Source organism: Gymnodraco acuticeps, unplaced genomic scaffold (genome assembly GCF_902827175.1).
Source record: "Gymnodraco acuticeps unplaced genomic scaffold, fGymAcu1.1, whole genome shotgun sequence".
NCBI lineage: Eukaryota > Metazoa > Chordata > Actinopteri > Perciformes > Bathydraconidae > Gymnodraco > Gymnodraco acuticeps.
The window spans coordinates 2,203,447-2,218,582 of NW_022990673.1; the positions used below are offsets into that span (position 1 = coordinate 2,203,447).

The 15,136-nt window shown below is 42.1% G+C and overlaps 2 protein-coding genes across 8 annotated transcripts; one reads left to right on the forward strand and one right to left on the reverse strand.

Annotated features, from left to right (window-relative positions):
• Window positions 1–1,130: 1,130 nt before the first annotated feature.
• Window positions 1,131–4,094, forward strand: chst14 (carbohydrate (N-acetylgalactosamine 4-0) sulfotransferase 14). Its single transcript, XM_034229943.1, has 2 exons — window positions 1,131–1,563; window positions 2,722–4,094. Exons 1-2 carry the CDS (start codon window positions 1,270–1,272, stop codon window positions 3,547–3,549), a joined length of 1,122 nt encoding a protein of 373 aa, XP_034085834.1. The 5' UTR covers window positions 1,131–1,269; the 3' UTR covers window positions 3,550–4,094.
• A 10-nt stretch (window positions 4,095–4,104) lies between these two features.
• On the reverse strand, window positions 4,105–15,067 carry cep135 (centrosomal protein 135). Of its 7 annotated transcripts, none has more exons than XM_034229939.1 (26): window positions 14,811–15,067; window positions 14,087–14,214; window positions 13,796–13,986; window positions 13,520–13,687; window positions 12,981–13,122; window positions 12,768–12,852; window positions 12,549–12,677; window positions 12,146–12,361; window positions 11,997–12,062; window positions 11,700–11,847; window positions 11,390–11,619; window positions 11,143–11,298; window positions 10,924–11,061; window positions 10,495–10,572; window positions 10,183–10,334; window positions 9,384–9,499; window positions 9,109–9,263; window positions 8,489–8,544; window positions 8,226–8,394; window positions 8,034–8,144; window positions 7,749–7,934; window positions 5,973–6,182; window positions 5,663–5,865; window positions 5,447–5,551; window positions 4,771–4,908; window positions 4,105–4,570 (listed from the first exon to the last, which is right to left on the reverse strand). In XM_034229939.1, the coding sequence occupies exons 2-26, from the start codon at window positions 14,197–14,199 to the stop codon at window positions 4,525–4,527; spliced, it is 3,507 nt and encodes a 1,168-aa protein (XP_034085830.1). In that variant the 5' UTR covers window positions 14,200–14,214; window positions 14,811–15,067; the 3' UTR covers window positions 4,105–4,524. The 7 variants fall into 7 exon arrangements, with proteins under 7 accessions (XP_034085830.1, XP_034085828.1, XP_034085827.1 ...); XM_034229937.1 differs by having other exon boundaries at window positions 11,700–11,850; window positions 14,087–14,201; window positions 14,811–15,066; XM_034229936.1 differs by having other exon boundaries at window positions 11,700–11,850; window positions 14,811–15,066.
• Between the last annotated feature and the right edge of the window lie 69 nt (window positions 15,068–15,136).

Genomic DNA, 15,136 nt, shown 5'->3' on the forward strand with positions numbered 1-15,136 from the left:
GTAAGCTCGTGCTTTTCGGAAGTAATTAAAGAAAGGAGGAGATGAATGAGAAAGATCCAACTATGTTGCAGCTGAGGATATAGGCTATACTGTAAAACAAACAAAGAGGACATTAATTCACACCAACTGGCTGACAAATGGGTTGACCTGAGTAGTGTTCTTAATAATTCATGGTTTTAAGGAAGAGATAGATTTTAAATGAATAATTACTGGAGAAGAATCTCCATTTAGGTCTTGTTGTCTTCATCCATTAGAGATATTAAAAGCTGCCACATTCGGTTAACCGATCAATAGCCTACAACATTTATCGAGAATAACTATTCTATAGCCTATATTTGTCAACTGTGAATGTCATTTGGGTAACTTTTCTATAATTTATATAATTGTCAACTGCAGGGGCTACTGAACTGATTATGAACTAATGGTTGAACAAAACAGGAGATTTAAACCTATTAGCGCTTCCCTTTCTGGCTGACATTATAAAGACCAAACGATTAAATAAAGATTCGTAAACATTTGTGTTGCAGACCCAAGTTCTCTATATCCAAAACAAAGCAGTCTTCCTAATTTAGAAATCTCTTCATGAAAGGTCTGACTGCATCGGTTGAAAACATCTGATTATCACCAGTATGGTGGGTAATTTCCAAACCTGAAAGTTTGGTTTAGCTTCTCAATAAAAAACTGAGGTATAAGTTTAGGCGACTAGCCCTTGCTTGCAGGCTATAACATGCAGGTATGACAACAGAAAACTGTGATGAGACCTTTTTAATACATGCAAAGACTTAGGTATTTACTTTATTTATTTGGTGCACATTTCATGTTGATGAAGATAAATAAACGGTTCCAGGAAGTGAACAAAGGATTCAAATACAGGGGGCACTGAACCGTGGGAGGATTTTATTTTGAAACTTTTAACAGGACGTCTTCAAATGATGGTTCTGGTTAGCTTGGCATTAGTTTCCAAAGTTAAAGATACAATTATAAAACGAAATCTTATGGGAAGCAGACACGCAACGTTTTCTAGACAAATTGTTAAGCAATCTTTGTCTTTGGGGATTTGTGTTAATCAAATAAAATGCTCTTCAACACGATTTTATTTTGAAAGGTCATACGGAAATTGCTATTTTTTACTCTCAAACGTTACCCCTGTTTTAAATTAACTATGGGTACGTGGTAGGTGACCAAGGGTTTGTTTTCTCACGTAGTAACATTAGTTATCCGTCGACTTTAAAAGGCTACGAGGTATTGAACACACCAGCCGGACACACTATGCTTCCTCGCAGGCAGGACTTCGGGATGAAGAAGTCTGGAGGACCGCGAAACAGCTCGGTTATAAACTTTAGGACCACGGTGATCCCGGGCTCGGTCCGCCGGAGCTCCGCGGTGCTTCCTTCGGTCCTTACCTTCCTGGTGATCGTAGCCTCCGGAGGCCTGCTGCTCATGATAGAGAAAGGAATGCTGAGCAGCATGGAGACACCTCCACCGCGGGGGGCCGGGAAGCGGCAGGACTTCATGCGGCAGGTCGGGAAGCTCAGCCCGGGTGCTGAGGACGTGGACTCGCAGGTAGTCATGTAATGCAGTGGCTCCCTAGGTTTATGGACAGAGGCACCCTCACAGCATTCAAGTACCCCTCCATCGATATATATTGCATTTTCAAAATACACAAAACTCATCAATATATTTAAGTGTTTTTTTTTAGTTACCGGTTTAAACTTCAGTGCTAGTTTGCCTTAATTCGCACTTACATAACTGCCATATGAAGTGTTCAGCAGATTGAACATAGTGTGTTGGTACTTGTGGGTTATCTGTCGCCACTTGTTGTTTTTTTCAGACTCTAAATACGCAACTTTTTTGCTTTTTTCAGTCTCTCTAAATAACCCTACCCCCTAGGATTAATGTTTGTTATTTTGAGAAAAAGTTCATGTGGAGGAGCCAGCTTCCCGCTATTAAAAAGTGGGGACAGATAACCCACAAGTACCAGTTTTTTAAAATATTTTATTAATCAAGCCACTTTTTTTCACCTTTTCCAAGTTTGTTGGGTGGAGTGTGTGACGTGTGAATAGGTCTAGTGTTGCCTGAGGCGATTTGATTCATCTCGTGACTGTACATTGCACAATATCACTGTAGGTCGGATTAAGGCTCTTCTACACAGCTTTTTTGTTTGTGATGCCATGGTGGGAAAAAAACAATTTCAGTTGGTGATCAAAGGGAAAACCATAAGACACTTTTCTAAAACGTTATGGTTTGTTATTGTTCTAATCAAAAACACATGTGCTTTTTATGGTGATCTTAAAAAATCCTGCAAGCCATAAAAGGAGGACCAAAAGGCAACAATTTGGTCTGGTGAAACCGCTGATCTTACATGTGTAAAGAAGTGGGTATATTGTTTTTTAACTAGTCTGGCCATTTTCAAACATCTGGTCACTTTAAAAAGGGGCAGCAGAGTCCAAGATATTCAGTTTTTTTCCCATGATTCAACTTTATAGTCCATATCTTATAAATGCCACATCATTAGCTTGTATGCAGGCTTTGTATTATAACATTTTACATTTACAAGCCCAAAATGAGATTACCTTGATGAAATCACGATGACACAATCAGGGGGATTTTCTCAGATGCCTTGATGTTGTACAGCTCTTTCGACAGGCTGACTAATACAAACTCTGACTAGTTAACTGCTGTTGATCTGTAAAATTGTCACTGTTTTGTGTTCACGCTTAGATCCTTCAAGAGATCCGTAACCGGACCATCAAGTCTATGTGCAGCCAGAAGAACATGCCGCACAGCATCATGTCCCTCACCCCCCTGCAGAGGAAGACGCTGCTGCAGCACATCCTGGTGAACGATCAGTACCACTTCCTGTACTGCTACGTCCCCAAGGTGGCCTGCTCCAACTGGAAGAGGGTCCTGAAGGTTCTGAATGGGGTTCTGGAGAGTGTGGACGTCAGCATCAAGATGGACCACCGCAGCGACCTGCAGTTTTTGTCCTCTTTTAAACCCGAGCAGATCCAATATCGCCTCAAGCACTACTTCAAGTTCATGTTTGTGCGGGAGCCAATGGAGCGCTTGCTTTCTGCATACAGGAACAAATTTGGAGAGATCGAGTCCTACCAGAAAAAGTACGGCGTGGAGATCGTAAAGCGCTACAGGAAAACTCGCGCTAAGGACGCGCCGGTTAAAGGAGATGATGTGACGTTTGCAGAGTTTGTCCGTTACTTGCTGGACACGGACGCAGAGCGCATGAATGAGCACTGGATGCCGGTGTACAACTTATGCCAACCCTGTGCCGTGTCCTATGACTTCATCGGCTCCTATGAACACCTTGAAAGGGATTCTGAGTTTGTGCTCCAGCGCATTGGAGCGCCTCCTCATGTTCGCTTCCCTGAGAGGCAAACGTGGTACAAGCCGGTCACCACGGAGACGTTACATTATTATCTGTGCACGTTACCACAGAAGCTACTGAGGGAACTCCTGCCCAAATACATTTTAGACTTTTCCCTCTTTGCTTATCATCTCCCCAACACAACCACTGAACACTGCCGGCATTAAATGTGCAATGTTTCATAGTTTTGAGAGAACTTTTTATAGAGCATTATTTTTTACTATTTGTATTACTAGGGAAGAAACAGTATTTTAATAGTTGTTACACATTTTGACTTGAGATGTTCTAATATCATCGCAGATTGTTGGTCTTAACTTCAGAACCACTAAAGCTTGAAATTAGCTGAAGACAAAGAAACATATGAACCGACTTTGTTCCATTTCAACATGTTCCTGTCATGCACTGTTACAGTAAATTAACCAAATCAGTATATATTGATGCAGTTGTAAATAAGGTTGCCAGACCAAACTTTGCTTTTTCTTCTTCTACACTATTGGAGAAGCTAAAGGGTTAACAGCTTCTGTGGGCCTTCAGTGGTTTAGCAGGCTAAAACACAAACTATTTGCTCACTGAGTGGTGGGTTTAAATCAAGCTTTGTGTGTTTTCGTTCTACGTCGACCTCTCCTCCACAATCTGTCCCCCATCTTTACCAACACTTTGGACTGTTTACCCTGTTATTAAACAGAAATGGAAGTTTAGTGATGTACATTACTGCACATTTCTGTGATTTTGTATTTCTTTATTTTAGGAATAATTTAATAATTTAAACATTGTGGAAAAAAACACGAATATAAAGCATAATACACATAATCACAGGCTTGAACAAAAACATATTTTGCTACATGTGTGACGCTGGAGTCGTTGACAACCAAATTGATTTCAGGAAAACAGTTTTGAAGCTAAATCCACATTTTTACCAATGACTGTGTAACATACTGACAGAGATGACCCTGCATCCAGTATTGTAAGTGGAGTCAATCAGTGGTTGGATATTTCCATAGAAAAAAGCAACATACTGTTTGAATGTTATCACCGTCACTAGTTTAAGTTAAATTGAACACTCACTGTAAAGCCGCTACTTACAAAGACCTTCACAATTCATTCACAGCTTCTAGTGGTTTCTAACTCACTCATCAAGTTGTTTATTTGTCTGCCTCTGTAGTTGTGGAATCTTTGAAGCTCACACTTCTGGAAAGAGAAAGAAAGAGGAATGGTGAAATAAGGAAGAGGTTTTTTTTTTTAGATTTGTAATGGCTCATCATTCCTTTTTTATAATCAAAGAACATTGCTTCCCGTCTAATATGGAAAAACACCAGCTTATTACCAGAATCGAACACAAAACAATGAGCCCTATTAAAAGCCATATCATTTTCATTTTCAAGACTCACTTGTCTGCTGACTTGTCGGTGGAGCGGCTTAGACTCCGCAGGATGGAGCGCTCTGGAGAGGTGTGGTGAGAGCTGGAGGAGGCGTCGAGGGAGGAGAACGACAAACCCTGCCGGCGCATCTCCTGAACCGCCCGCTCTCTGTTGACACCGCCACAGTTAGACAATCTTTACATGTTTAATATGTGCCTAGGCTTGTGGTTACATTCTTCTGACCGCAACCTCAGACAACAATTTGAAAACATCACCTCAGGCTCGGACATCATTATTAGTTTCACTTTTATTGCCAGATACTCCAAAAGTAGTATACCTGTTTTATTGTCACCTAACTTGTATCAAGAAATGTTCAGTTTCCAAGAGGACACTTTTTGCTGTTTCACAGATAATGGAAAACTTTCAGTAGTGTCCCCAACATCCTGATAATATCCTTATATGCTCGCTCAGAGATCAAGCGTAAAAAATGTGTCTGTGCAGCCTACTCAAAGTAAAAAAAAACGTTGTCGCATCAGTTATGCTATTTATGTAAGAGCAAGTCTATAGAATCCATTATTTACTGAAATACACTAAGTCAAAAAGCTAATATAAAAACCCTGATGACAGATCTAATTTGTTTCAAACTTCCAGCTTTGGGTACTCTCCATTAAATATTTAAGTGCTGGCAGTTGAAAAGTCAGCTCACCGTTCAAAGCGCTCAGAGGTCAACTGTCTTTTCAGAACGTCCATCTCCGTCTGCAGCTGAGAGACTTTGCTGCGGAGCTGCGCCACCTCCCTGGCATGCTCCGCACTGAGGGCACACACACACAAAAACAAATCAGAATCAATAGCTTGTAAAATAAAAGAGGCATTGATTCAAGTCTTGGAGTTCAAGTCAACATATTCAAAAGGACTTGTTTACGTTTTGCAGTCAGCCAGAGTCAGCCTGTCGCGCAGGACCTTTATATCTGACTCCCTCTCACTGGCTGTCAGGTGGGTTTGGAACTCCTTATGCCGATTGCTGGAGAGAAGAGTCTCAAGGTTACGGACAGTCAGCCTCTCACTGGCCATCTGTTTCCTCAGGACCTCTGCGTCCGACTTAACATCCTCCAGTTCTCCTGTGACCTAGAAAACACACAGGTTTATTTTCAGAAAGGTTAAACATCTGCTACTGCTCACCTTCACGGATAGCCTACACCTGGATGCAACAATAAATCCGCAGCGGGCCTCACCCTCTCCAGGTCCATGCTCCGGGAGGTGAGCTGGCGGGCAGTGAGCTCCTTGCCAGAGTCCAGTTTGACACACAGCTCCCTGACGGATGCCAGGTCAGAGAGGAGCGCGGCCTTCTCCTCCTGTGCTGAGAGCAGCTCCTCCTCTAGCCGGGACATCCCTCGCACCAGCGACGACACTTGGGCCTCGTAAGCCTGCAGGGCCTGCGTGTGCTGGGGAAACGGCAGATGGAAAGGAACATTCATCTTAACATTTGTTCCTGATTCTGTGGTGATATGAAGACTACCACCACTGAATTGTTTACTACCTAGCGTAATATCTTAGTGTGGCAGCGGGGTGTGGTTAGAGCGCCGGCTGCCGGAGTGATGGGAGTGGCTCGGCTCCTTCTGTCCTTTTTAACCTTGGTGTGAGCGGAGGTGCTTACAGTGGCGCCCGAACAAGGACAGGACAGAAGGAGACGGATTCAGGATTCTTAATAACTTAAGTTTATTGTCCAACAAAACAAAAACAGCCAGCTCCAAAAAGGGCACGAAGCGGTGCGGTGGCCTAATCAGGTGTGTTTCGCGGCCCAGAAGTCCTCCCAGGACCCAGTCTACTGCAAGAGAGACCAGAACCAGGTTACCAACATGCTTTTATTGAGGGGCTTATTACCTGATTCTGATCGGCTGTCTGGTCTCCGGCCGAGCCACTCCCATCACCCGGCGCTTTAACCACACTTAGCTTGCCTGCCTAATTATATTCCACTTTTCTTCTGATATAATTCATGTATAAGAGCATTCTTATGACGTGTATACACCGCAAAGAAAATATGTGACCCGCTCTATCGAAATCAGTCGGAAGTCGCAACGGCTCATTTCAAAATAAACGTGGCTATGTGTACAAAAATAGTTTTCTGGGGTTCGGGTGTTTTGTTTGATTTTAAATAACCAAAGTGTTGGCTTTCAGAATATGAAACTTTTATTTCCAAAATCACACGATAAATACATTTTTGAAGCTTGTAAAGGGAAGAACACAGCTCGCCTCTCACTCGCCACTCTGCTGTTCCGCAGCGCTGCTCCCCCTCCCTCCGGCTGGTCTTATGAATGTAAGCGTATAGTAATCATAGATAACACGGCAGGGTCCGTTACAGTTTGTTTTCATCTGATTTCAAATAAACAAAGTCTTGGCTTTCAGAATATTAAACTTGTTTTGGCAAATTCAGATGATAAATACAGCTTTGAAGCTTTTAACGGCATAATTACAAGCGGAGAACGGAGTAACTTAACGTCACAGCAGGCGTAAAAACAGCCGGTGTTTCTCGTGAGTGTTTTCCCTGGGAAACAAACACAATACACACAAACACACACACACACACATGTATACACACACACGAGCTTCCCCCAGACCAGTGATCCAAACGAAAACATCTTCCCTCCGTAGTATTTTGATCATTTGCTCCGCTAATCAATCAATCAGATCGATGGATTCCAGAGAAGAGGAAACTTTAAAAGGCCTTTATCTCAAAATGATGACTCGGTGACAGTCATTATATAATGGGACATATTTCGCTTAATATTTGGAGCACAACAACAATCCTGATATCATTAAAAAGCTAGGAATCTCCTCTTTCCAACAGTGTATACAACTCAAAATGTGTCTTCGGGTCAATGCGACTGATTTCGATGGAGCAGGTCACAAATGTGTCTCAATTCCATATATACATAGAAATTGTAGTATACCTCTTCTTCCCTTTAAGTTGACCTTGCATGGCTGTTGTTATTACGCATGCTATATCTCACCTGCTGGATTTCTCTCCCCTGGTGGCCGACAGTTTCTCGGAGGTGTCTGCGCTCTGTGTCCGAGGAGAGCAGCTCCAGGCGGATGGAGTTGTTTTGGCCTTCAGCATGCTGCAGCTTCTGCTCCCGCTCCTCCACGTCAGAGTGGGCCATCCTGAAGCGATCCAGCAGGTCCCTGTTCTCCTGCTCCTGAGGGTCCGCCAATCACATTCAATTAGCAGACAGAAGAAGGTGTATACGATGTCACTATAAGGCTTAAACTATCTGCTACAGGAGTGTTGTTTGTACCTTTGCAGCCATCAGCTTTTCTATTCTGGACACCTCAGAGATGTAAGAGTGGACTCTTATCTTCAGCTCATCTTTCTCATGCAGAGCCTCCTCCATCTCCATATGTACAGCCTGCACAAACGCAACAGTGGCTGATGTTATTTCTTTCTTTTCTTTGTATACAAAACAACGTCAGTGTGTTTTCCTACATACTTGGTTCTCCCTGGTCATTGTAGCCAGGTCCTCCTGCAGCCTCCTGTTCTCTCTGATCGTGATTTCTTTGTTTCTCCTGAGTCCATCCAGCTCCTCCTGACAGGCATCCAGCTGTCTCTTCAGGCTGGTTATCTCCCTCTCACGACTGTTTAGCGCCCCCTGCAGCTGACTGCGCCAACATCACATGTTCAATATCAGCTAAATAAAAAGGGACTTGTTTAGTTGTATTTAAAACCAATGCAGAAAGAGACAACAATACTTACGCTAGTGAGTTGTCCATGTTTGTCACTGTGAGTCTCACTTCTTCAAGAGTCTGTTCCTGTGTAAATAACAAAGAATCAAGCCTCTATCTTTTAAAACATTATGTGCATTTGTTTTCAAGTCTATCATCATACAATCCTCCCTAGTCAATATGTGCATTGAAGAAATGACTTTATAATATTTTCTAAGTTCCATACTGGCTGTGAAGAGCTCCTTTAAATGCTATCCAATGTAAATGATGGAGGACAAAATCCACAGACTTGGTTCCATGCAAATGATGTATGTCTTAAAAAAGGATTCAAAGTTGGTCACATGTCATGTATGGTTAATTTGGTGCAAAACTTACTTTCCTTTCGTTTACCTTACAGGAACAAAAAGGGTAAACACAGAACTAAGATCCAGCAACTTTGTAAAATACCCACTTGATTTGACAAACAACTCCTACTAAAGCCTCATATGTAATCATTGTTTGCATAGTAAGAGGACTGTATGTTGTCCCCTCCTCCCTTACTGTACATTTGAAATGCTTTAGGCCGGGGGAGACCTTTATATAGCCACTTCGAACAGGAGAGATTATTGCTAATATGGGCATGTTGTGATGAGGTTTGTTGGGGGTGGCTACCTTTTTAGAATGCTCCTCCAGGAGGACAACCAGCCTTTCAGTCTTTTGATCCACCTCGTCTTGCAGAGCATCTTTCTCTCTATCCAGAGCAGAGATGGACTTCTGGAGAGTAGCCACTTCCTCTTTGTGCTTGGAGCCCCGCTGACTCAGCTCTCCTGTCAGGCGGAACCACAATCAAGCAAAACAGTGAAGCAGCCGCAGAAAAAAACCAAACAGACATACAACACCAACTGTGGCAGGCCATTCTGAACCTCATAACATCCACTAATACTCACCTATTGTTTCCTCCAGTTTGTCAATCTGCTCATGGGCAGCATGCAGCTCGTTGATCTTCACAGACAGCCGGTGTTGTGTTTCAGAAAGAGAATGCTCCATCTGCTCCTGCAGCAGCCTGCAGACAGACAGCAACCCCTGATCACTTTCTTTTCAGAATATCATTTCAAAATATATATTTTGGGAGTAGAACGGTGTCATAATAAGACACAAAAAAAGGCAACTGTATCCCACTTCAGTAAATACAAAGACCATGTGCACACATTCAGGACATGGGGCTGACACAAAGGCCTCTAACATTTGTGGGGGGAATGTTGCCAGTTCAGTAGGTAATGTAGAAAAGGGGAACAATGTCACTGTACCGTTTTTTTTCCAGTACATCAAGATTTAAATGTAATGCCCAGATGCATCCCAGTCTCACATTTCTGGTACAGCAATTTTAATAAAGGACAAACTGTGATTTTTGCATGTAGTTTAATTTCACCACTGCCGCTGCTTTAAGGTTCAAATATGGCATCACTGATGATAGCATAATCACAGCTGGATGTCCTGAACTTGCATTGTGATGTTATGATGTTCCCGTTTCTGCTTTACATACATAATAATGGCAACATTTCAGCATTTGTCTTTTTGCGCACATGTTGTATAAAGCTAATCCAAAAGTAATGGAAAGTATTCAAGATACATTTCCTTATTGTTGTGACACTTTGGACTTCTTTAAAAAAGGTAAAAGTAATTGTATTTGGGTAAACTCTTGATACTTCATATATACCTCATTGTCATAAGAAATTCAACACAAACCTCAGAGCATTAGCCTCCGCCCTCTGATGGGAAACCTCCTCTGCATTCTGGACCAGAGCAGCAGACCGGACCTCCAGCTCCTCCTCAGCAGCCCCCCTGCTCTCCTTCAGCTGACTCACCTGGGAGAGCAGCTCCAGTCTCTCCCGCTCCAACTACACACAATGGGTCAGGTAAACATAAAGCAAATTAAACCCATTTAAGGATCTAAGTTAAAGTTGTAATCATCACCTAATAACTGTTCTGGGACTTTGGTATGTCAGACATTATGAGCATGTGTTTGAAAAGGTTTATCAAAATTCCCATCAGGCTTACGCTCTTTACGGCATTCTCCAGATCAAGAATCCTCCTCTCCTCTCCCTGTCGGCCAGTGAGAGCTGAAGTCTGGCTAACCTGCAACAAAAAGAAAATCAGGCTCAACAAACTCCAGTGTCACTAATGTAAAGCTTACAGTGAGCCTGTTAAGTCAGTATTATCTAACCATTACATTGTCCGACCAACAGTTTAAACCCCAATGATATGTAAGTTACTATTACAGAAACAATCGATTTTCTTTTGGATCAAAAAAGACCAATGATCAAGTATCACAATTGTAGCTAATTAGCTTTCTGTCAATGGACTTATCGATGTATTGACCAATCCTTGCAGCTCTAGCTTCTAGCAAATTAAAACTATGCTTAACTCTGCAACTTGTTAACATCAGAGCAGTCATGCACACCATGCAAGGTATTACTCTGTACTAACCTGTAATCTGTCCATCAGTGTGTCTCTTTCAGAGGTCAGCTGATGGATTCTGATTTCTGCCTGTTGGACCTCCTCCTTCAGTTGTAAGAGATCAGCTGACATACCTGTGCTGTGAACCAGCTTCAAGTCCTCTTGAGCCTGAGTGAACAATACATTAGGTTGTTTAAAAGTGTAAAAGAAATTGTCCAGCTTGTGGAATAATAACTTTCTATAACTCACTTGTTTAAACAGCTTTTTGAAGTGGTCTCGTTCAGAGCTGAGGCCCTTCACATTGCTCTGGATGTCCTCCATGTGCCTCTCAAATCCCAGCAGAGCAGCCTTCAGCTCATCTCGTTCCTTTAATAAACGCACAAGTTCTGTCTCAGCAACACCTCCCTGAAAATGTGAGGTTAAAATTCAAGTTTAAAAGAGGATTATCTGAAAAGCTGTTATAGAAGTGAACATGTTTTTTATTGTCACTGCTTACCCTCGTTGCTTTGGACTGAGGACTCCTGCCCCGGGTTGGACTACGACTGGGGCTTAAATCTGGGCCCCCGGCCCCTCTGGCTCTTTTGTAGCGCTCAGCCTCCTGACGATAGTAATCCCGCTCCTCCTCTAGACTTTTGACAAATGCATCTAGCCGCGAGGGCGAGCGTTCCCTTCCACAAACACCATGTTTAGCTCGCATGCTCTCCAGCTCCAGCACCAGGTCTCTGTCTAGAAAACAGCAGCAGGTAGGTAATACACCTATGTCAAGAAATCTATTGCTGCTATAAGCAGTTTCAACAGGTGCTTACCTGCTGCCATCATTCTCTCCATCTTGTCCTGCAGCCTGATTTTTTCCTCCTCTAGGAAATTCACCAGTCCCTCCATTTTCTCATTCTGCTCTTTGAGCTCCACCAGCTGGTCTCTGAGACGGCCTTTCTCAAAGTCCCCTTCAGACTGCTCCTAAATGTAATCATTGCCAACACTTTAGCTTGGGTAATAAAACAGGACAGACTTATGGTAACATAGAAACGTTAAGGATCTACTGAAGAATGTCAAATATATATTAAGTATTGCAGAAAATGACCATATTAAGTGTATATACATACCCTTCTTGTTTTTGTTATGACATCCTCCAAGTCTTCAATGATGCTCTGTTGCCTTTGAATGTGTTTCTGTTGAGATAAAGTTTCCAGGTTTTACAAGCAGAATGAAAATCCAACACTTTTATATTATCTCTCCTCCTGGCTGTTCTTACTTTCGTTTCTTGCAGTTCCATGTCAGCAGTTTCCAACACGTGCTCTTTGTCCATCTCCAGGCGCTTTGCCAGGTCGTCAATGTGCGTCAGCTCTTCACACAGTTCCAGGTTCTTTATGGAGAGATTGGCCACTTCGCAGGAGGCATCCTTCTTCCTCTGCTGCAGACCCGCCACCTTTTCCTCTAATGTCATGTTGGTCTCCTGCAGGTATTCAATCTGTAGAACACAACGCAGCAGCTACGAGTCAGCAGAGAGGAGGGTGGGTACGAGCAACCATGCAGACTTCTCTTATAGAGGAAATGTTTTTAAAACCAGGTGAGTTACTTAGAAAACGTCATGTTCTAGTAATATCCTGTATGCATTATACATCAGGGTAAATATCCTGTTTGACTACAATGCTTGCCTGGAGGTTAAGATGGGCAATCAGTTTCTCGTTGCTGAAGTTCTGAGCCTCGAGAGAAACTACATCGTGAGGTCGTCCTCCGTGAAGAGCACGGTTCAAACGCTCAATCTCTTTATTCCTCTCCTCCACCTGAAGGGTTAAGAAAATAAGTCTCGTCATGTCTTTAGTAACATTTGACTTGTCATAGTAGGAAATGATTCAGCTTTCTTTATTTCTTACCTGTGTATTTAAGTGTTGAATAAACTCCTGAGCATTTTCCAGGTCCAGTTTGACTTTGATGATGTCTTCTTGTAACTCACTTATTCTAGAAATAAAAATGACCATCAGTCAGGTTGTCGCTAAGAAGCATGCAAGTATATACGAACAACACATCCATTGAGTAGCTCCCCACTCCCTTAATAATACAGCTCAGCTTTAACATAAAAAACTAACCTTCCATCGGCCAAAAGAAGGAGGTCAGCTATATACGGATCATCAGGCTGCGACACAGGATAACCAGATGTAGAGGAGGAAGGTATGAGATCATCAATCTGCATTCTCTGACGTCTGAAAGGGATGCTGCGCTTCTTTCCACCTGTGAGTGTGTGTAAGAGTTACTTTTAAATACTTACTTTTAAATCCAGGCTGAAGACTTTTCTTTTTGTCGCTGCTTTTAATTGAACTATTCATATCTTAGACTGCACTGTAACTTTGATCCATGTATTTTTTCTTTTAATGTTTATTTTATTAGCTTTTCTTTTTAATGACTGATTTTAAATGCCACTTTCTTAATCTCTTTCATTTTTTGTAAAGCACTTTGAATTGCCTTGTGTTGAAAAGTGCTATATAAATAAACTTGCCTTGCCTTGCCTTAAGAGGAAAGAAGGATACAATTCTTCAGTTATGGTTAACTTTAGATTTCCCTTTTATACCCACGTCATATGTTACTTTCAAAGCAATGCATCCAGTTCAGGTCAGATCCCTGATATTACCTGGTGTCTGCACCACAGCTTGCATGTTTTTCTCCTGCAGCTGTTGGATGCGCTCAGCTTTAGCCTTGCTATCCTTCTCCAAACAGCGAACTTTGTGCACATACTGATTATTTAAAAACTTCAGGTCCGATGTCTGATGGTCCAGTTTTCTGATGTGGGTCTTGAGTTCTAAAACAAACAAGATAGTGTCAAATAATGTTGTGTGTGCTGGTGAAGGATAAGGGAAACTGTTTCAATTTGTACTGAAGAGGGGGACAACTGGTTATCGCAGCTTACCTCTGCTGACACGGTCTTTCTCCTCTTTCAGCTTGAGAAGTTCGAGGTGCAGCTCATTGTTCTCCCTGACTGCCCGGGCATTCTCTGCCCTGTATGGCTCCAGAAGAGCATCAAAGTTTCGAGTTTCTTTTTCAGTTTTCCCCGCTGACAGTTTGGCATTGCGCAGACTTTCAGTTGTGTGGACCAGGTCACTGTAATAACACATGTAACAAATGTAAGAACATCTCATAAACCTCTACAGACTGGCTGATAATAAGGAAAGAGCAAATGCAGGAGGATTAAAGGTATTACCTGAATAGTTTCTCCACTAGAGGCAGTGACTCTATTCCTAGTGGGTGTCTGTAGCCCAGCTGATCCAGACGCTTCCTCAAATTGACAAACTTCCTCTCTGCATTGTTGTTCATGGCTGTGATGTGACACTGACGTTTACATTAACTTCAGATAAAGATAAACTTATATTGAACCCATTTTGGGAATGTATTTCATTACATCAGCATGTAGACAAGCATTGCGGATTTATTCAAAACTGAATAAAATATAAAATAAAAAGCAAATATGTATAAACTGTAAACAATAAACAAAACTGAACAGTACATATGTATATATTAACAGTGAAATATATATAGCTCCTAGAGTATCTCTATTGAATATACAATATTAATATAACGATTAACAAATATAATTGAAGTCGGTGTACTTTGATAGGCCAGCCCATGACTATTATCAGGACTTATATTGTCCCGCCTCAAAACCCACCTCTTCAACTCTGTATCCATAAGAGTTCCATAAGAGTGTAAACTAAATGACAGAAGCTCACAAAGTTAGCCAGGTATTTATTGATAGCTAACGTTACTTAGCTAGCTTACATGCTAATAAGCTGACATTAGCCTTATGTGTGGTTGACTAGCTATTGAGCTAGCTTGTGCGATAACAACAACAACAACAACAACAACAACCACTAACCAGCTAATGTTAACTAATGAACCTAGCTAGCGTTAGCAGAGTCACAACTTACCGGGTAGTGGACACCGCTTTGCTGACAGCTAGCTTAACGGACGTTAACGTGTTTCTACATCACCGACTTAAATGTATCTTTGTTTCGATAACTTGCAATAGACTTGTGGTATTTAAGTTAAAGTTTGATAATCATCAGCTCTGGTTTTAACATGTTCTCGCGGTAAAGGGGTTTGAAAAGAGCGCCGATGATCTCCAGTTTGGATTCGTCGCCATGGAAGTTAGTGAAAGCATTTGGGGGAGCTCGTTTTGTGAGCCGGCGTTGTCAGGATGGAGGGCGGAGACAAGGACGTTAATGGGTATTTATTGTAAAAGTCGGACTGTTTG

Excerpts from the sequence above, each read along its gene's own strand:
- chst14 (XM_034229943.1), top strand. The coding sequence starts at position 1,270 with ATGCTTCCTCGCAGGCAGGACTTCGGGATGAAGAAGTCTGGAGGACCG. Across the intron at positions 1,564-2,721 it reads CTGAGGACGTGGACTCGCAG|ATCCTTCAAGAGATCCGTAA; the intron begins GTAGTCATGTAA and ends GTTCACGCTTAG.
- cep135 (XM_034229937.1), bottom strand. The coding sequence starts at position 14,199 with ATGAACAACAATGCAGAGAGGAAGTTTGTCAATTTGAGGAAGCGTCTG. Across the intron at positions 11,620-11,699 it reads GGAGAGAATGATGGCAGCAG|ACAGAGACCTGGTGCTGGAG; the intron begins GTAAGCACCTGT and ends GCTGTTTTCTAG. Across the intron at positions 4,909-5,446 it reads ACCTCTGAGCGCTTTGAACG|AGAGCGGGCGGTTCAGGAGA; the intron begins GTGAGCTGACTT and ends CGGTGTCAACAG.